Source organism: Hetaerina americana, unplaced genomic scaffold (assembly GCF_022747635.1).
Source record: "Hetaerina americana unplaced genomic scaffold, ioHetAmer1.1.p SCAF_1, whole genome shotgun sequence".
NCBI classification, from domain to species: Eukaryota; Metazoa; Arthropoda; class Insecta; order Odonata; family Calopterygidae; genus Hetaerina; species Hetaerina americana.
This window is the reverse complement of record NW_027286069.1, coordinates 21,122,198-21,143,864: the sequence shown is the minus strand read 5'-3', so window position 1 is coordinate 21,143,864 and position 21,667 is coordinate 21,122,198. Positions and strand designations below refer to the sequence as shown.

Sequence of the window (21,667 nt, the reverse complement as noted above, 5' to 3'; positions counted from 1 at the left end):
AGCATAAGTATACCCCTTCCTCCTCCATCCCTTGATGTGGCTGGTCTTTAGCTTTGAAAAAGAATCTTTCAAATACTCCATATCATTCTCCTATGGCATACTTTTCCGAAAATCGATGCTGTTCTACTTGACTGCTGTTAGAATAATCAAATAATATATCTATAAAATCCAAATTCAAAGAATAGAAGGATGTTCTTTGCAACATTACTGAGCTTCCCCATAAGCTAAAGAGCTACATTAACAAAATTACTGAAATCCTGAGTTGCCAGCTTATCTCTCAATTTCTTAAAAGTTTTAAAATCAATGTTGATTTTTTGTGGAATATTTGGCATCATTTTTGGTCAGCTTGAGTTAAGTCAACACAAATGAACTTCTTAAATAAGACCATTCAACCAGGCTATCATTGATTCTAAACTCATATCTAGATAAATGACATCTAATGGATATCAGAAGGTGAAGAGGTTCAACCAATAAGTAGACTTCCTCCTCACCAAACATGAACGATAGGACTTCAGAGTTTTTGTCCAGATATTGACTTAATATCAAATTATTATGTCACAAATTAATACCCCAACTCTGAGGCCTGCTGAACCAGCAATATCAATGTAATCTAAAACTATCTGCATTTGTCCTGTATTGGGTTACCCAGTAGTCTAAACACTGTTTCATAATAACCCATTTAATCATACCAACTAATCACTGCTTCCCAATTGCAGTTTCAGTATTATCATTATAATTACAACTAGCTAAAATGCTATCTACACTTGAATCATCATTCAAACTTTCCCTAATAACTGCTGCTATATCAATCACTGATCATGCAATCAAATTGTTCACAACAACCTCCCTCCTCCACTTGATTAACATGCTTACTGATGGAATATAAGTGTTCTCTTTTGGAACCTTTAAGATTTAGGTTCATGATATTACAGTGCCAAAGTGAAATCTTACATGTAGGGAAACCAAAGATGATCAAATTCACTTTCATTACTCAACTTTAACAAGATCATAAATATCATAAGTGAGCCATAAGAAACCATAAACACAGTAATCAACCTGAAGGTCGGTTTGGTTGGGTTCACCCAGTACTAAGCCCTATACGGCATGTGAAATTCACACATCAGGGTAGGGGGGCCAGTTCCTTTCCCTGTGCTGGTTATGGTTTCCCAGGAAGACCTGGTACCCGAAAAATCACTTTAGCTTGGGTGGAGCTGCAGGTTCCAAGCATTTGGCAAATATTTTTTACTTAATTCTACCACATTTTTGCTTTTCATTTTGTGGTTTCCTGCCACTGGCTTAGCTTTAACCCATAATCAACGTTTAATATTGTCTCATTAAAATGTGACTTTGACCTTTGGTTAAGGCAAAAACTCTGTTTTTTGAATGAGATGCGCAATATTATCTGTTCACAAAATCAGCTTTTGAGGTAGTCTCTAGTTTAAGTTAATGTTCACACTAGCTAAAGGTTGGATTTAACAAGCCATTAGACCATGAAACCAAGCCTAAATAAATTAGAGTGCAGGAGGTCAGTAATATTTTTTCTATGAATCAAATGTTGTGGCCTAACCTTTGTCAGCATTCATGATCACTGAATGAGTATAACTTTCACAACAAATTAATCATGAGATACACGATGATTTGATCTATGCATACAAATGAGTGGCACTATAATGAATTTATTATTAAAATATACTCAGTTTTACACATTCAGGGACTAGTTTTTTTTATATTGCCCAATTCTTCATGATGGCCTAGGTATTGGCCTGCTTCTGGAAAATCTTAGGAATTCAATATTGGAATCAGTAATAATTAAGATTGCAGAAAATGTGACCAAAAATGAAATTCTGTCCATTAAAGGCAAACATTCAAGATGTATAAAATGCAGAGGAATAATTTTAGCCAGTTATGCATAGAAATATAGTTTACAAATTGAAAATGAAATGTATTTCATTATCATTTGTAGCCTGGGAAGTAACCAATGGAGGAACAGGATAATCTTGGGCATCCACCATAGCAACCTCAAGGACTTCAGCTGAAGTCGCTACGCCTTAAAGAAAAAGTATCAACCAGAAATTACTTTTATTAGGCATTAAGGATTTACATATACAGGTGAATTCATGAAGGGGAAATTTTAAAAAATATGAAAGTTTATTTTTTTTCGGCAGAAGATATCCCAACGTATCCCATGGGTGACCAGTTTTGCGTTTTAAATGCCGCTGATGATAGTTCAACAGGTTATAAAACGCATTTACTACGTTTCAGGTCGTAGGCATGCTAGGAATTGCATTTGTGTTTGTAAAGGCAAAACCTTGCTTCAGTAGGTACATAATCAAGAAAGTAATTTTAAATAACAAATTACAACAACAATTGAAAACTTTACATGCCATGTAGTGCAGTAGAAGCCACATGTATTTTGGGTTTGATATTAAGTTACTCAAATTTTTCCTGTCTGAGAATAAAGAATGCTTAGCCTAGACCCAGGTTAAACATGGTTCATTGGTTTCAATAGCTACAAAATATATAACCACAGGGGCAAGTTGTAACAGTGTCAAGAAATCTACCTGTTAGGAGCACTGATTCATATTTCCGGTTGAAGTAAGAGCAATTGGTTGTTAAATACTGTTGTATATCCACGATTTCGTTTAATGCTACAGGATATTAATTCAAAGGCAAAAATCACAAGAGGCAGAATACCGTATGTATGATGTTCACAGCTTTTTTGCCCAGAACACTGATTAGAATAGAGGGAATGTTTTACATTACCAACTCTTTGCTGCAATTACTGAATTGTGAAACATGTGAAGAAGCTCCACATGTATACATGACGAACATTCCCCTACGGCAATCGCCATAGCATCATCTAATGTTTTTTAAATTCCGTTTTTAGTTTAAATAGTATGCGAGAATATCATTTCTGTATTGTATCGTTTGAGTGTGTTATTTTTGTGCGCCATAGAAATTACTTGAATAAAATATTGGTCGATGACTATTAGAATATTGAGCAATCGCATCTCAAATCGAGCTCAGGAAATATTTCATTTCTAATTGTAAAGTTGTTTAGGATTGTGTTAAAATATATTACATTTTTATCATCCAGGGTCACATGAAAGCATGTAAACATATTTGCGTTTCAGAAGTTCATGTTACAAGGCCCATACTGTTGGCAACAGCTGTGATTTTAGCCCATGCCCGACGAAAATGGGGAAAAAGTTGTGGCGTGGTTGCCTAAGCCATCGATAAGAGCGCGGAAATTAAATGTTACTGTGGCGTTTTCTCGTATTTTTCGTTAATGTATTTAGCTTCTGGCGAACGTCTACGCAATTGGCAAGTAAATGTTCTTCTTTTTTTATGTTCATGAGACAAATATTACTCCAACAAGAGACAGAACCTCGGTGTTAAGAAGAAAACAAATGATAAATTGCATATCATTATTGAACGCGTGTATCGTGTGTTTATTAATTTGATACCATTTTAGATTAAATTGAACTAATATTGCAGGGAATGCATGCTCTTTAATGTTGCTATAAACATTTTTGGAGGATGGGACTTCAGGTCCGGAAAAACCAGGTAAACCGGGAGTTTCGAAACTTTTTTTATAAGTTGTTTAGGACGTCGGGTAGAAAAAAAATGAGCAAGCATTCAGATTCAACTTTTCTCTTGCATGCTTGGTCGAAAAATGAGTTAACATTCTTGAGCCAATAGGCAAATGTTTGGCCGATTTTGACGCTGAAAGCAAAAAATGTCGTCAGTTCAGTTTTTGGGGAAAGGCAAGGACGTGGATTTGGCCTTGCTCTTAGTATTCCTATTTCGGAGAACCAGTTTTACGGCGACAATTAACCTCAGTTTATAGTTCACGTTAGTTAGTGCATCTTTAATGTCGCTAATGTATTTTGTAAATTTTTGGAAATATATAAAAATAAGAACCTCAGTTGATGCATATACCTTGAGTAACTGAACGTAACACCTGAAGTAAATTCTATTGTATTTCAGCAAACTGAATAAGATAAAAAATTCGTCTTTATTTTGGGGTGAGATTGAGACTATGGATTCTCTTCTGCCACCTATTCCCTCCTCACAAATTTACAATATTAAACTTACAGATAAATTACAGAAAATGTACATAAATATATAATTTATTTATCATTCTTCTCTTGGCTGTTGATGTGAACGGACGTGCCTGAGCGAGCCCTGGCTTGAATCTTCACCACCCACCTTCCCTTTACCAACGATCCAGTTGTCTAGTGGCTGTGATCGAGTACCGACTGTTATTTTATTGTATAAATATATTATTAATTTACAGAGTTAAGTACATACCCACCGTTTATTATTCACGTGTGCGAAATATTAGCTGGTTGGTGGCAAGGAGAGTTTACTTTGCGTGTTACTTTGTATTCACGTGTGTCGATCGTAGAAAACTTATTCCACTGACGACATGCTGTGACTGCAAAGCTGTCATACCTCAGTATATGTCCAATTGATTGGTTTGGTGGGGAATCATTTTGAGAGCCTTTAAGACTCTTAGAAATTCTGAAAAATTAGTCTGTTGTGTTGCCCCCTGCCACACACCCTAGCGGTGGATACAAGAGTAGTAACCTAGAGTTAAGTTTTCTCTCCCTCTGTCTCATCCTACCCCACCCCAACCCCCTATTCTCACTATTTGCATACAAATTGGTTGCAAGTCGAGTGTATCATATCAATATGAACCTGTTACACTACCCATCCAAGAAAATTCACTTCCAAACATACACCGAAATCAAAGGAAAAGAAAGGGATTATCTTTTATATAAAATAGAATGTCACTTCAACACATGAGTTGCCGATGTCTTTGGAACTCTAAACGTTCGTCAACCTTCCCCCGTAAAATATACACTTTTTGAAAAAATAAACCGCCGATTAGTGAAGCGAATTTGTAATTATTCTCCCTCACGATGCATAGTCAAACGTAAAACACTCCTTAATTTTTAAATTAAAAAGTTAAATTCAAAGCTTTGTTAGGACTATTTCTTTTTGTACGATGTTGATGGCCATGTCACTGTGTGAATGAATGTATATCTCTGAGCAAATCATACTAATGTACACGCGCGTATTAATGTCAAACGACCCTCCGGGAAGATGACTTAACAACCCCCACCACACGTCCTTGTGCCGATTTGCGGTGAATCGTTTGAATGTCGATCTTCTCTAAGTATCTCCATCCCAGCTCTGTCCCTAATTTAATTCTTTGTACATTTACATTACATAATATAAATATATACAGTCCGTTTTCGTCGTTCAGTTTATCGAATTTCATTTAAATTGGTCAATATATACAAATATGTATTGCTCTACGAATATGTTAAAGTGTATTTAAATAACAATACGCCTATTTAATGTTTTTCTCGGAATTACAAGCATCATGGCAAATTTTTTCGCTTGAAAACTCATCGTATTCACGTGCCCACATTTTTCTTCTGAAATTCGTGCGAGTGGAAGCAAACAGGAGTTTAAATAATCAAACGTCACAGTAAACGTGGCAACCATTACCGTGAGATATATGAAATTAAAGTGTGAGCTAGATAATTTCTGCATGATTCTTGAGCAGTGTGTATACGTGGGGTTTGAGACATGTCCCCCACTCTGCTATTCATCTCATCCTCTGTTTTTCAACGACAAAAAGAGCTTGTCAGATAGACGGCACCCGCGCGCGTTCAGTGTGTTAATTAAGCAGTCGGGGACTTCGTGATTGTGACGTCAAACTGTTCTATCGATCGGGGGAAGCGCACTTTAATCTACGTCGGCGTTGACGACATTCAATATGGTTTCGCGTGTTCGATCTCATGGCAACGATGGCTGGTGGTCGTTTTTCATGGTCTACTGTTAGATTGAAAATGCAGTGGGTTCAAAGACCGTCAAAACTTAACCCCATACACACCAACCACTCACCTTGGCGGTGGCTAACAGGTGGATTAGCTTTCTCACATCAAAGCCCTCCCCCCCAATTTCAGGCGAACAATATTGAATAATTGATATATATATATATATATATATATATATATATATATATATATATATATATATATATATATATTATTAGGTAATCTACCATTTAAGGTAGGTTTTTGGATGGACATAATTACTAATTTAATAGTTTGTGACCCCTAGCAAAACACAACATCCTACTTTACACCAAGTCCCTCTTCAGCTCTGAGTACTTTCTTCCTCCCTTAATCCCGTCCAACATCCCTATCCTGTTCCTTCCCTTACCTCGTTTGCCTAACATTCTCCCCTCAATTACAATCTTCAACATCCCGCTGCCGGTCAATACGCCCTTCAGCCACTTTTCCTGCCTCCATAGGATATATATATATATATATATATATATATATATATATATATATATATATATATATATATATATAAATGTATATATGTATATATATACATATATACATATATACATATATACATTATATATATATATATGTACAAGTTCACATATTTTCGGGTACACATCAAGAAAACATTAAGTTTTTGATGCTGCATGCCTGTAGTGCATTTACTCACTGCCATACACCCTAGGGGTGGCCTGTAAGGTACCATGTACGCTTATACAACTGCACTAATAGTTTGTAGTACTAATACTTTGTAGTAATACTATACGCTGGTATTAGATTTCACAAAAATCCGGAAGAGAGGAAATAGCAGCACCAACGTGCCTTCAAATCGATTGAATCGCCCGTTTGTGTCTGCATAATTCATAATTAGAAACATTACATCTTAATAACTGACATATTCTGCCTTTGAGCTAATAACAAAACATTTCGGAAATGGGAAAATCAAACATCAACATGAAAAAAATATTGGAAATAGAATCCGCATCATTCTCGCGAAACACGACCCGTCGTAAAGCACATGCGTATATGATAGATGCACACTAGTCCAATTGACCGTATAATGTTTTAATTGATGGCTGAAATGTTTTTCTCTATGCATGCAAATGGTAATATGTCAATTTTTTGCAAATGATTTCCTGAAAATTCCTGATTTCGCAAAAAAAAGATCGATAAAAGGATAAAGCTAAAAATGGATTGATTTTTTAGGTGGTCAGTTTATGAAGGGTAGGTAAAATATTGCAAACTTACCGTAATGGTTACATTTGTTTAGATTTTCATAAAATCATGTAACCGTTTAAAGTATATAACTGTAAACCAGAGTTAAAGTTAACGTTAATTGTTTTATTTAGTGTATTTTGCATATTAATAGTTTCATAAACTTTAAAACTCACTGCTGACTATAAGGCATATAGTAAACCGTACTTTTGAGCTCCCTTCCCCAAGTTAACTTTGCGCAGTGGCGATATCGTAACCAATGAGGTTCTACCGAGGTGCGATTATTGCTAGTTGAAAACTTATACCAATACCCCGCCGATTCGACGTGAAATATCGTCGGATCCGGCAATTTTTGGACGCTTCTACGGAAGCATAATAATCTATTCCATTGTGTCTTTCACAGCTTCCTAAGTAGGTTAGTTAACCATTTATAATTAGTTAATGTATATGTGGAAGCAATTTGGCATTGCCAGTACGTGAAGGCCGTGGATTTCATAACAAGAATACTAGATCAGAGAAAAGTTGGGTCGATCAGTAAGGAATCGTTCAATTGATCGGATCACCACCTTGAGTCATTAAGAATCGGATCAGCGGGCGAACGATAGGGGTTAGACATCCATAAAGCCTGAAAAGGAAGTTTCCTGCGACTGCGCATTTTTTTCGCATTTGCTTCAGTCACCTGCGGAGTTTATAGCGAGTGACTCGCTATAAACTCCGCAGGTGACTGAAGCAAATGCGAATAACTACTTCACAGAATCAAAAGAAACTTGTTCTTCCATTTCCAATTGGAATCCCAAGTCATTCTCTCTGATAAAGGTGCGATTAGAAAAGATAAATGGCATATCCTACATTTTAGTGTCGCTACAGAATTTTACAAGGGGTGTCTACATCTTAACCCGTGGATGGTTCAACGTTCGCGTTAAAAAGAAATGATCGTCTACTGTGGCGCCGTTATTTTCATAAGACATTTTTGCTGCACTTGATAGGATAACCCGCCTGTGACGTCGCTAGCGTACGGGTACACATTTCGTGGTATTGTACGCGGTAGAATATCGCGCCTGCAATGTCGCTGGCGCAAGAGCAAATATTTAGATGAAAAATTAATTTCAGAAAATATTCTCTCTTGCTATCTAAAAGTTAAGATTAATTTCCTGCCTGTTTCCCGTAGACTTTATGTCAAACTGTCTTATGGTTTTTTATGGCTTCCTTTTTCCCTAACTGTTGTCATTGGAACGTGTAATTGTTTTCCCAGAGGAAGAACACATTCTATACTCAGATTCCCAAAGTTCAAGTATTTATTTTGGCTGAAATGATAATCACTATTAAATGTTTTCTTAGTTTTAACATAATTCTTCGAAAGTAGTACCTTTATTCACAAATGTAATGCCAGAAATATGCTTAGTAATGGCATATGGGTCGGGGCTTAGGGAAGTTGGTCAGTAGAGATTCACACCGTTCGCCGCGGTAGAAGGATTTCAGAACGGATAGTTTTCAGGACTGGTTTTCATTATCTTCAGAGTGAATTATTAGCAAGGAAGATTAATAAGTTCGAAAAATTCAAAAGTTGCCCAGCATCCGTTGGCAAAATAAACTGGAAAAGCTAATGTCTAAACTTACAGCACTGCTTTTTAGTGAGTCTTGATGCATGAGCAAACATTCACTCGGGGAAAAAGGAGTCCTGCTTTTCTTTCTGGGGAAAATATTTAAGCTTTGATGAAGGGAGGAATTTGTTAGTGAATGCATTATAAAGTTGAAATACCATGGAAAAGTACATGGAAAGATAATTTATTTCTATCAGTGGTCCGGTGGGTTATGCATAAATTCAATAAATCCAAAAACAGAACTTAACTGTACCTCTTAGCTTTGACTAATATAATGAAAAATATCCCCAAACCACACAACATATTACAATTACTCGTTCTTTCGTTTTGAATCCTTTCTACATCCCTCAATTCCATCCTGAATGCCTATTCTTTTCCTCCCTTTGCATCTCAGTATCTCCTGCATCCATATTTCTCCCCCCAGCTCTCTCTATCCTCCTCCATCTTGTCTAGAATTCCATTGTTTTTCTTTGTGTCCATTTTAGTTTGTCATAATTCTCCATGCCCACATCTCAAAGGCCTTCAAAGTAATGCACAACCTCTTATCTCAAGGACTAAATTCAAAGCTATACAAAGTGTTCTCTGCACCAAAGTACTAACAAATCCTTTCTTTGAATATGGTTTCTGCCTTCCATTCACTTCTCTTTGAAAAACCTTTATCTAATTCTCTTTGTATTTTAACACCATTTACACTCTGACCAACTTCCCCTAAAGCACTTTCTAAATACATGAACTGCTATAGTTCATCATCATCTCAAGCTTTAATTTTTATCTTAGCCTTTTTTCTATTTATTATGAACCTTATTACCTTCATTTTCCTATGATTGGATCTCATTCAATACCCATAACACAGTTTCTTTAATGTGATGAATTCCCTTAGTTTTTTGTGTCCCTATGACTGACTGATTAGTTATATAATAATTCATCATCAGATACACAAATCTGATTTGTGGATCATCTTCTATCCCCTTGGTTTTAATGGGCTCATTAATTCTGACTGTATTAATCTTGTAGTCTGAGGCATTTACAAGTACCAAATAAGTTTTCAAAATATCCCCATTTTGATAATATATTCTGCAAAATATTCATCATTTGTTTCCAGTTTAATCTGTTAAATCCCTTCTCAAAAACCATTAAACATACCTATACATCCTTGTAACTAAGTACTAGTACTTCCTTCCTACTAATGACCGCATGATTGCTATGGTATTACACATGCTAATCCTCTTTCTAAATCTAAACTAATCTCCCCCTGAATACTCATTTCCTTTTTTACATCCTTATGTTCCTTTCCTTGATGTCCCAAAGTAATATCATTTCCATATTTAAAATCAGGCAAGTCCTCTAATATTTTCTGTTTTTCCCTTTTTGGGATGGCATCTATATTTAATTAACAAAGTCTTTTGGCCAAATTTCTCCCTTATTAATACTATGAATGAGCTCATAAAAATTCTTCCCTCCCCATTTTCTTAAATACATGAGCAGTCTGGTAAGAATATTTCCACAACGTTCTTCAATTAAATTTTCTTTGATGCCTTCTCTACCTCACAGTCAAGTATTTCTGATTTTAAGTTATCATGGTCAACATCCTATTCCTGCTCTACATTTATACTAACTGGTATATTACATGTATCATATACTTGGTTCTTCTATATATTCTTCCCATCATGCCAGAACCTCTTCTCCGTCAATTAATATTTTACTCATCACATTTTCAATAGTCTAAATGAAATTTCCTTTAATACATGGGGACAGTTCCTTCGCCTTTCCCTAAAGGGTGTCTATTTCTTCCTGTCGGTATAAAATCCATATCATTTCTCTGCATTCTCTGGCATGCTTCTTTTACCATATTAGTTTCTCACCTCAATTTAATATTTTTTAGCCTTTCTAATTTCCTATTAGAATTCCTGTAATTATGATGAATTATTCTCACGATGGAGCCAAATCATTTGTTACAAGAAATAAAACAACACATACTGCCAAGTTGCACACTATAATTTTTTATCAATACTCAAGATAGAAGAATTATAAAATGTGTGTCCATGTACATAATCGCTAGGATGCTATTGTTTCAGAACATATACTTCGTCTAGGTAGATCAGTTAAATGATTTAATTTTACACTAGTGTGTCCAGAAAAGTCGTCAATGTTTGTGCAAAGTATCAATTCACAGGAAAAATAATATAATACCGTACATTTATATTGTAGCATTCAAACTGAAACTTGCCCTCAGAAATAATTTTTTGCATGTTAGCATCAATGAATTGAAATGAGTAGTTGTTGAATGTACAGCATAATGTTACCTGTGCATTCACAGATAACATAACCTACATTGTACCTATGGTAAACAGTGTACTCTACTCTAATGGGTTGAATTTCTTTACTTTTCTGGTGGTTTGCACTTCATTATGAAAAGGTTCGCGGTGAGAAACGGGATAAAGATCTAAAATATAAATTTAATGGAATGTTTTATAAAATCATGTAGAAAGTAGGTCAAGTAGTTGTCAGAATGAGTAAGGAAATTAATTGCAATAAGCTGCTCTTACACATTTATTTAATGTGTGCTATAATCATCTTTGATATTAATCAAAGAATTTCTAGTAATATAATGAAAAATAGTATAATCCTCTTTCAGCGTAAAAAGTTGGAATGGTGAAAACATTTTTGCACGAAAGCGATATTGTGCTTTAAGCTTCCCGCTGTGTCGCAGGGTGATCGTTTTATGTTACCGAGTTGCTGCCATCTACTGGACATGTTACAAGTTGTCTTTGCCATCTTGGTGGATAGGGAAACAGGCCGGTGTCGTGATATTGTTCAAATAATAGAAGATGGCTGGAAGACGAGTGACCAAATCAGCCGTAAATTGGGCAGCAATGCTCGAAAGAGTCCATCCTAAACAACAGGGCAACTTTATTGCTTTCAAGGCCAAGTCCGATGTTTACTTGAGGAGGTAAATTATAGCCTTGTAACTGCCGTCTGCCTTGTGATATTGTATTATAATTTTGCAGTAAATTTTGTACTCATTATGCTTTAACCTCTCAAATTTGTGCTTAAAGTTCTTTAATACAACCTGTTTTAATTTTAGAGTGTTAGCAAACCCCGAGTCTCTACCAAAAATTGATTGGGCATTCTACAAGAAAACTGTGCCAGTAGCTGGTATGGCTGATGCCTTCCAGAAGCAGTACGAATCAATGAAAATTCCTTATCCCCCAGATACCGCAACTGCTTTAGTTGAGGCTCAAGAGAAGCAAGTTGTAAGCTACTAATTGAAAGGAGTGTTATTTTAGAAGAAATATATCATTTGTCACAAAGATATTAATAAAATCTAATATTTTAGATGGAGGAAGTGAAGAAATTTGTCCAAGATTCTAATGCAAGAATTACTGATTTCCAAAAAGAATTGGATCACATCAACTCGCTCCTTCCAATTGATCAAATGACCATGGAGGATTACAAGGATTCATATCCTGAACTGGTGAGTTATTTTTTCAATATAGTCCATTTTTACCGACTCTTTTATTATATTTTCTCATTTGTTGTGTCGGATGAAGCAAAATATTTATCAGGATATTTTAAAAGCCTCAAAGATTTCCCAAGTTAATGTTTTATCAGAACTGTGCTTTCGGAAAGGTAATAATGATATTTGTGAGACGTGTGATTTCAGCCCCGCTCCGAATGCGTGCATTGTTAAACAATATAAATGTTATCGCATTAAATTGCCGAAGTATAAAAAAATTAAAGATCAGATAAATAATATACTTGAAGGTACTGACTTCATGAATACTGAAAGTTGGCTCACAGAGGATAATGCAGACTGGAGTATTTCCGAAATGTTTCATTACCTGTAAATAAGACTGGCCTAATAGTTTAGGTGGAGGAATGTTCATCGCAGTAAACTTAAAACTCAATTGTATTCGTTATGAATGCGACTAGAACTGTTGGAAAGCGCTCTTGTGTTTCAGAATTTTTAATTAGAGGAGCTATTTTAGATGATGGGATAGGGAACTTAATTCCACGCAAATTGTAATGTAACAATAAGGAACCATGATGGTACAATAGATATGTCAGAGCTGCATTAAGGAGACAAAGTAAAATTCACCCACATTTTAGGAACAGTTTAAAAAGTAATGATAGAAATCTAATGAAGATGTCATTAAGAAAAACTCTTTAAGAGTGTTGAGCAAAAACGAAATGGATTATGTTCAAAGGGTTATCCAAAAAAGGTAACCATATTTTAACTTAATTTAAAAAGATAAATAACTTGGAGAACTTTATGAAGTTCTGTAATTGGTTTCTTAGATTGCAATGAATTAACAGTTAAATTTGGTTGTAGCGAAAACTTGTTGAATTTGGTACATAAAGATGAGGGCAGTACTATGCTGTTAGATACTTGAATAAATTGTCTCAGAGATGATGGAGATTTGGAGAAGGTCTAGAAATACTTAAAACTGGACAGCCAATATGTCAAATGACAGGACCTATTAAAAATTATCGAGCTTGTGTAAATTATTAAAAAAATATTGAGTTATCTTGAATAATTAAATGATGTACCATTTAAATTGTTTGTACCAACAAAAAATCATGTGAATATCCCTGAGATTAGACTGATAGATACGGTAATAGCCCAAGTTCACGATTTCATGTCCAAGCAGATGCTTTGCTTTGGGAATTGGGCCATCTAAGACCTGACTAACATTTCCGAGATTAATCTGGTAACCGTTACACCGCAGTATACAAATTTGTGCCTTCGTCCATGTGCGAACCCAAAATCTTCCTATCAACAATTTTAGTTCTTTTTTACGTATTACCTCACCAAAATGCAGCATTCCTCAAGGAAGTACACTGTTTGCTACATGTTCAAGGGCATTTTTAAAAACTTTTTTTTTCATATATTTGATTAATTATCTGGTGTGGTGTGATATTTAAGCATATTTATACCTATTATTAGGTGTAGTCTACCTACTCAAGGTAGTTTTTTGATACACCCTGTTACTACTACAGACTACTCCTAAGCCCTAACTAATGTGACAAAAAATGCATAAACTCCATATTGTATGAATGTTTTAATAAAATATCATTCTTTAACCTTGTATACTTTCCACCTCTATTAAATCCGTCCAAAAGGTGTAATTGTACTGTCAACTGAAAAGTTTAGAAATACTGAACCGCCCCCAGCAATAATCTTGTCATCGATTATAATTTTTTAATTAATTGTGAAATATGTGTGTGCAAGCATACTATGGTTACATGTACTATTCATTATAGTGCTAAAAAATTGGGCCCACTACCTGCTCAGGAAATTATTTTGAACCAAATGAATTTTAATTAAAAGCAAATATTTATTGAAACCAATTTCCCTCCCCACCCTAGGCCATTTTTTTTACTCCAAAGTGTGCTCTAAAATCAGGCTGAATCAAATGGGCGGGGGGGGTTGCACGGGTGTAACTTCAACCTATAAACTTCTGTTGATTCATGGGAAAAATGTTAACTTTTTAAGTATTTTTCCCTGTGTCAGTCATAGAAAATGGGGTTGCCTTATTAAAAATTTCGATAATATCATTGTTTTGAGTCAGTATTAATTGAGAGATTTTTTTAAGAATGTGCCTCCTAAAAAGTTTTCCAAATAATTTGTAAATGTAGTGCATTTAGTTTCTTCTCACATGTGATCCTGCTGTAAAACTTAATATGCATTGGGCTAACGGCAAAATTGGGTCGCGCCTCTGCAAATACCCACATTGTATCCCTCCCGATTAACTCTGAACCTAAAGGCATTGAGACTTATTTAATAGTATAAGAATGAAAGTAAAGGCGTAGAAGATAGTTGCATTTATTAGAAAATTTGAATAATATCAAAATAATAACAGGAACTAAGCTTTGCATAAAAAGTTAAAATGATAATAACCTCACAGTATCTCGGTAGTGTTTTGGAGCAACACGGTCAAAGTAGTAGGGACGTAAGGAGAAGAATTGCGCTAGGCAAAGAGGCTTTCACAAGGAGGAGGGAGTTGATGACGGGGACATAGAGTAAGGATGTTTTGAAAAGAGTCATAAAAACTTTGATATGGAGCGTAGCTATGTATGGCGCGGAAACGTGGTCATTAAAGCAGGACGATAGACGTAGATTGGAGGCTTTTGAAATGTGGGTGTGGAGAAGAATGGAGAAGGTGAAATGGACAGAGAAGAAAACAAACGAGGAAGTACTTGGTATGGTGGGCGAAGAGAGGGGTTTATTGGGAGAAATCCTATGGAGGCAGGAAAAGTGGATGAAGGGGGTATTGACCGGCAGTGGGATGTTGAAGACTGTGATAGAGGGGAGAATGTTAGGCAAATGAGGAAAGGGAAGGAACAGGATAGGGATGTTGGAAAGGGATGAAGGGAGGAAGAAAGTACTCGGAGATGAAGAGGGACCTGATGTAGAGTAGGATGTTGTGTTTTGCTAGGGGTCACAAATTATTTAATTAGTAATGATGTCCATCCAAAAACCTGCCTTAACCGGTAGATTACATAATAATAATAATAATTGAATTTGTGAATTCATACCTAACACTTTCTGGCTTCACTTTGCAGTATTGTTTAATGCTCATATTAAATGAGTGTTTAATATTCCACAGACTTTTTTTCACAGTACAACGAGTTTCCCAAAATTGCTGCATCATCAGATACAATTTACGTGCACAGCTGTTTAATATATACCCATTGGATAGAGGAGAGGGGGGAAGTTGAAGGTCAGGGCAGGGGGAGGGTTCTGGAATTTCACAGTCGGCAGTCGTGGCTTCGTCGGTTAAAGGAAGAAGAGGTGGTGGTGCCTTGCTTATTAATATGGCTTGGGTCTAGCCTGGGTTTATGGGAGGGGGGGGGATGAACGGCTACTTAAAACCATTGGATTTGCTTACCATCTCCTCGAAGTTAAGCAAATCCAATGGTTGCCGTAAGCTGTGTAGGGTCAGGGGAATTTTGGAAGTGAAAGTCTGTGGTCGAGGGTGTGTTTCATAGGGTCCGGTCAAGGCGTAGATGCACCTGAATGCTTTGGACCAATATATTTGTTAACCCTTAAGGTCAAATTTTCGGAAAGGAGGGGGTGGGGGATGGGCATATAATTGCTCATTGTCATTGCCAAGTGCCTTTGAATCTCGATTAGCCCCAGAGCATCCAATTTTAATCCTTAAGGGAGGATATGTAGTATTTTTGGGACAAAATTACTATTTTGTTTACAATCTAAGAGGTGTTTTGCAAAGAGGGAATTGGGGGTTTTGATTTTTGTGACACATGGCGTGTTCTTGGGCTCACGTTTTGTAATTCCTCTCAGTTTGGATGGCATAATGTGTGTTGCAATTATCGCGTTTAAGTTTGTAGATGCCTGATTTATTAAATGTATCCTGTTTTTCTTTGCCATTAGCAAAGAGTATAGGAGAGAGTAATGGGTGTGTTAAAGGCCGTTTTTGAGTTTTGTTGGAAGGCGATTTAAGATTTTATAGGATATATCTCCTAGGAAAGAAAAATCTCCTAAAAAATACTCATCTGAGTATTTTTCGTTAATTCTTGCCTGGACAATCATGATGTCTCTTATGGGTTGGGAAATATGGTAAATATGAGACTTTTTTTCTTTGAAAATACCTTCAGCCATTCATGTTAATAGAACAGTGAGTTTGAGATTTTTGAATTTAAAATGGATTTAACAGCCATCATTATATGTATTTTTTCAGTTCCTCTTTGTGATTATTTTGTTGGGTATTAGCTAAATTTTTATGTATTCTTTGACCAAAACATTGTGACAGTATCATCGTGAAAGTTTTGGTTCATGGTGTCAAAAATGACAGTTTTAAATTGTAAGAGTTGCCGCCTCGTTTTTGGAAAACTGTAAGATTTGGGGATTTTTATTTGGGTGTGAAATATTGGTGAAAGTCGGATCGGAGTCATACGAAAAACTCGGAAAGAAATTGCTCTAAGCTCATCTTTTTCATCCCCTATTACAGTACATACTTCAAAACTTGTCTGGTGTGGAGCAAAAGAATGACTGATTTGAGTAATTTTTTTGTCATGTATTTGGGTTCCTTTTGCTTATTTCTATTAAAATACATGAAAAGTTGCTCAATCTATTTCTATTCAAGAATTTAAAAATGTCAAGGACTCGTAGTGGTGTCATGCCATTTTGAAAATAGTTATATTTTTAGCTTGTTCAGAATATTTCGCGAACACTTCTCAATGTAATTTTATTTTGCATTGTATTTTCTTTTTTGAAAGTATCGCCTAGGCATTTTCATGTAAATACATTTATTGGGTATGGAAAGATAACCTTATTTCCTGTAAGGCGAAGAGTGTGCAAGAAAAAGGTCAATTATTATAAAAGAGATGCTAACTGCCAAAAACTGAAAGTTTTACTCTCACCAACAGCAAAGTGTTCATTGATTTCTCTTGGAAGTATTCCAATAGAATGATTATCATTTTAAAGATACCTTAGTTGTTGATCCATCGAATGGTAATAATATGAACCCCTTCTTAAAATAGGAGAGGAGGAAATTTTGCTCTCTTTTTTGAAGTTCTTATTAAATGGTTGTTAAATAAGGTGTTTAAACAAATTGGCTGAAATAAACCTTTAGATTTTCATTTAATGTACTGGACAAACATATACTATGTTGTATAATCGTGTAGATAAGTCAGTAATGAAAATTTAAGAATATTGCACTTTCCCTCTAATTAAAAAAATTCTTTTGATACTCATTTTCAGCTCTATCAGATGAAGGTATGAGGCCTGCCTTCAAGCCTTTACCCTTTACTTATCGGATGTGTTTTACCTTCCTCTGCCTTGTACCTGATCTGACTCAGGTGAAATTTGCATCATAAAATATTTAATGGAAATGTACAAAATTTAGGACAATTTTTTTCCAGGAGTAAACTGGGTGGAATCAATCAATATAATGTAGGAAATAGGAATAGATTCTACTAATAGGTGATATCTGCTACAAGTACATGTCTGCGACTGTTCAGGTTTGAGTGGCAAATGGAGAGTTCAAATAGGTGGTGTTAGTAAGAGGTGTAAGACAGTGGTATCCTTTACAACATGTGCTTTTTACTAAAAATTTAAAGGAAGTGTTAAAAATGGCATGGAAAGAATTGGTCATCGGAATGAAAGTTGGCATGGAATTCTTAAAATCAGTTGAATCTTTGGATGATCAAGGTTTACTTATCCAGGAGTTTGCCAAGTGCTTTAGAAAATCATTGTGTGATAGGCAGGAGATGAGAATCAGTTAAAGTAAAACAAAGGTTATGAGGTCTTTAAGAATGAGGGGGAGGCAGCTAGAAGTTAAAATTGTAGGTCCTATTCTAAAGCAGGTAGAAAAGTTTGCCTATCCTGGAAGTGTTTTGTACTAAAATGGAGAAAGTCTGAAGGACTGTAAGGAGGAGAATTGTGTCAGGTAAAGAACCTTTTACAAGGAGAAGGAAATGGATGACAGGGAAGTGAAGGATGTTAAGAAAATATTAGTTAGCAAAACTTAGACACTGAGCATCGTTTTGTATAGAGGGGAAAAATAATCATTCAAACAAGATAATAGGCATAGATATTTTGAGGCTTTTGAAATGTAGGTTTGGAGAGAGATGGAAAAGGTAAAATTGAAAGAAAGGAAAATAAAATGCTAGGCATGGTAAGAGGGAAGGGGAGAATGTTGGGAGAAATCAAAAAGAGACTATAAAGATGGATGCTGAGCATTTTCATTGGCGTTGGGTAATTGAAGACTGTAAGAGGGGAGAACATTAGCCAAACGAGGAAGGGGATGGAATAGAATATGAATGTTGGATGGAATAAAGGGGAGTAAGAAGTGTGCAGAATTGGAGCGGTTTACTGTGGTGCCTAATGTCAGGTTTTTTTTTTTAAGGAGAGGCAAGTCAATTTGAGCTAATGGGCCTTAAAATGCATCGATTTCAAAGTGTAAATATCATTTCCCCTAATCAGGATTCAGATGTGGATACTTTGATTTCCCAGTCAATTAAATGATTTTGAAATTGATACATTTTAATGCTTATTAGAAGACAGCTTCATTAAAGTTACTGTCTCAGCATCTACCACAGTTGTTTGACTTTTCTCAAAAAAGGATAGGAATGTTGAATAGAATGAAGGGGGGAAGGAAATGTGTGTCATTGAAGAAGGATATCTGCATGTAAGTGTCTGGTATCAAGTTGTATGTTGTTAGTCTTAAAAGAAAAATATATTATTGTTCAGCCTGTCCAAAACTACATTATTTGTGAGAAATCAAACATGCCTTCTTCATAAACATATCAAGCCTGAATATTTGAGCAATGTCTGTGATAGTATGTAGGTGCATTTCGTTCATGATGGTTTCTGCTTATATTTTAAGGAAAGGTATGGGAAATCATGGTTCATGGACTAGAAAACCGGGAGTTTTGGGATAAGAAATAAATGTTAACACTAATTACAGAATGATTGATTGTTACATTAAAGTATAATAGTTTAGGATAGATTTCAGCATCAATCTATACAAGTCTATCAGCGTTGAACCTGTGCCCTCTTAGTCTTCTTTCAACTATTTGAAGTCCCAAGACATCTTCACTGTTGGAATTATTCAAATTGGAGGAGGTCAACAGGATGTGTTGTACGTTATCATCAGTTGCAAGTTGTGAGAAGCCTAGTTAATTTTGCAGATACATCCTGATGACTACTTGGGTTTCTACGTATGTGGAGAGCACTTCAAGTGGAGCATCTAATCTGTTGGATGTGATGTTAAACTGAATGACCCCGTGGCATCTTTCATTAAGAGTGGAATAATGCTGAAATTGGGTTTCTCTCCACCCATTCTTCCCTCATTCCGTGAAAATTCAACCGCTGCCAAATTGTACCAACTTTTCCCTAAATGCATAAATGATCACGGCTGTTTATTACCTTCCCATATTACTACTGCTATAGCTGCTAGTTTAAATATCCTTCTTGTCCAGAACAAGATGATGAGAGACTAATTCCTGCAGCATATCCTACAGTTGTAGAGGAATAGCATGGTTTTTTTTGCTCATTATTACTCAATATTGAATTGTTTGAAGATATCATGTCCAATTTTTTTCAGGCTTTGGACTCTGAGAAGAGGCCCACCTTTTGGCCTCACACTCCAGAAGAGCAGCCAGGCATGGAGAAGAGAGATGAAACTGCTGGCCATTAGAGAAGGATGTTTTCGTGTAGAGCCAAATGTAATTTGCCCTTATTTTGCTTGGATGGGCAATTGAATGGAATCTGAAGGTGACGCCACCTGGAAAGATATTTTTCAGAAACGTTATCTTTTATGGCAGTGGTGGCACGCAAATACAATCTTGTTTTTGTTGTCATCCTTGCGTGAGAAACTGATTCTTCTCACTGTCATTGTAGAAATATTGTGCCCTTGGTCAACTTACAGGAGGTCAACAAGTAAGGGTATATATGTTACAAAACATTTAGTGTTCATTACTGTAAATAAATAATCTTGATTATGTTGATGTTTTTATTTATTCTTCAGTTTACATTTTTTTGTTTATCACCATTCATGGGCATTAAGTGGGTCTAGTTGGAATTGTTCATGTTTTAATGTGCCTATGTTAATAGGCATTTTAGAAATTGCAGATGGTTAATTTTTTACTTCTAACTGGAATAGAAATGTGTGCATAAGGTTTTTATGAATTTAGTATCATGCACCTTATATTAATCAGGGATCTATATGGGTTGATTAGGCCAGTAAGTTTAAACAGAGTAGTAGACTTTGATGTATATCGGGATAACCCAGGGACCTGGTCTGGCATTCCACAATACAATAAACTCTTCCTCAGTGGTGCACACATTCTATCTCCCTTCATCCCTTCAAACATCCCTGCCCTTTTTCTCCCCCTTCCTCCCTTCTTGCCCAACATTCTCCCATTTATGTCTTGAAACAGTTCATCACGAATCAAAATGTCCTCTGTCTATTTATCCTGCCTCTTTGGATATCTCCTTACAATCCTCTCTATTCACCCGCCATGTCTTTCACCTTATTTGTTTTCCTTCTCTTCCATTTCACCTTTTCCGTCCTTTTCCATACCCATATCTTAAAAGCTACCAATCTATGCCTAACATCTTGTTTCAATTATCATGTTTCTTTGCTCTATAAAACTTTGCTCATTTCAAAGTTTCAATGGGTCTTTCATAACATCCCACTCTTTATGGCATGAAGTGAAGGCTTTTGAGACGTGGATATAGTGAAGAGTGAAAAAAAAATGAAATGGATGAAAAAGAAAACAAATAATGAAGTTCTAGAAATGGTAGGGGAGGAGAGATGGCTGCTGGAAGAAATTTGAGAGGCAGGACAAGTGGATGCATAAGATGCTGAGAGAGAAGGGGTTGCTGAAGACTGTAATAGAGGGGAGAATTGTTGGAGAGGGAGGAAAAGAATAGGAATTTTGGATGGAATTAAGGGGGAAAATAAAAGATATGCATTGCTAAAGAATGAGTTATTGTAACAGTATGGGGTTTAAGGATATTTTGCTTTGCTTTTGTCTGATTTTAAAGTACAATAATGTGTAGTCCTTAGATGTGGTTTGGAAGGTTTCATGAACTTGTAGACTCTTTTAGAGGAATCATTTATTATCATCTAGTTCTGACGAGAAAGACACAAGTTGCCAGCTGTGTGGTGTTGTAAGGTTAATGGAAAGAGAGATTAATTTTTTCATACTAACCATTTTGTATGAGCAAGTTTTTCATTTCATGAGATATTTTTCGTTAATTATTTATTCAAATAACTATTCTGTTTTTAGGCATATAAAGCCATATTTTATGAAAGTACTACCTTGATCAAAAATTTCCCGGAATTTATTCAGAAAATTAAAAATACAAGTTTATTCATCTAAATCTATATTGTCCCCTTCAAAGTAATCCCCATCGACTGCACCACACTTATGCCAGCGCTTGATACAATCCTCGAAACATTTTTTATATTCGGTTTTCGGTATGTCCATCAGTGCTTCCTGCGA

At 35.7% G+C, this 21,667-nt stretch overlaps 1 protein-coding gene and 1 non-coding gene across 2 annotated transcripts; both read left to right on the top strand.

The window, feature by feature from the left end:
* Window positions 1–7,318: 7,318 nt before the first annotated feature.
* LOC139697574 (U4 spliceosomal RNA) lies at window positions 7,319–7,459 on the top strand. Its single transcript, XR_011702792.1, has one exon. It is a non-coding gene; the product is annotated as a U4 spliceosomal RNA (small nuclear RNA).
* A 3,985-nt stretch (window positions 7,460–11,444) lies between these two features.
* LOC139689066 (ATP synthase subunit d, mitochondrial-like) lies at window positions 11,445–20,158 on the top strand. The gene is made up of 4 exons (XM_071586284.1): window positions 11,445–11,639; window positions 11,775–11,943; window positions 12,027–12,164; window positions 19,762–20,158. Exons 1-4 carry the CDS (start codon window positions 11,518–11,520, stop codon window positions 19,852–19,854), a joined length of 522 nt encoding a protein of 173 aa, XP_071442385.1. The 5' UTR covers window positions 11,445–11,517; the 3' UTR covers window positions 19,855–20,158.
* Window positions 20,159–21,667: the final 1,509 nt, after the last annotated feature.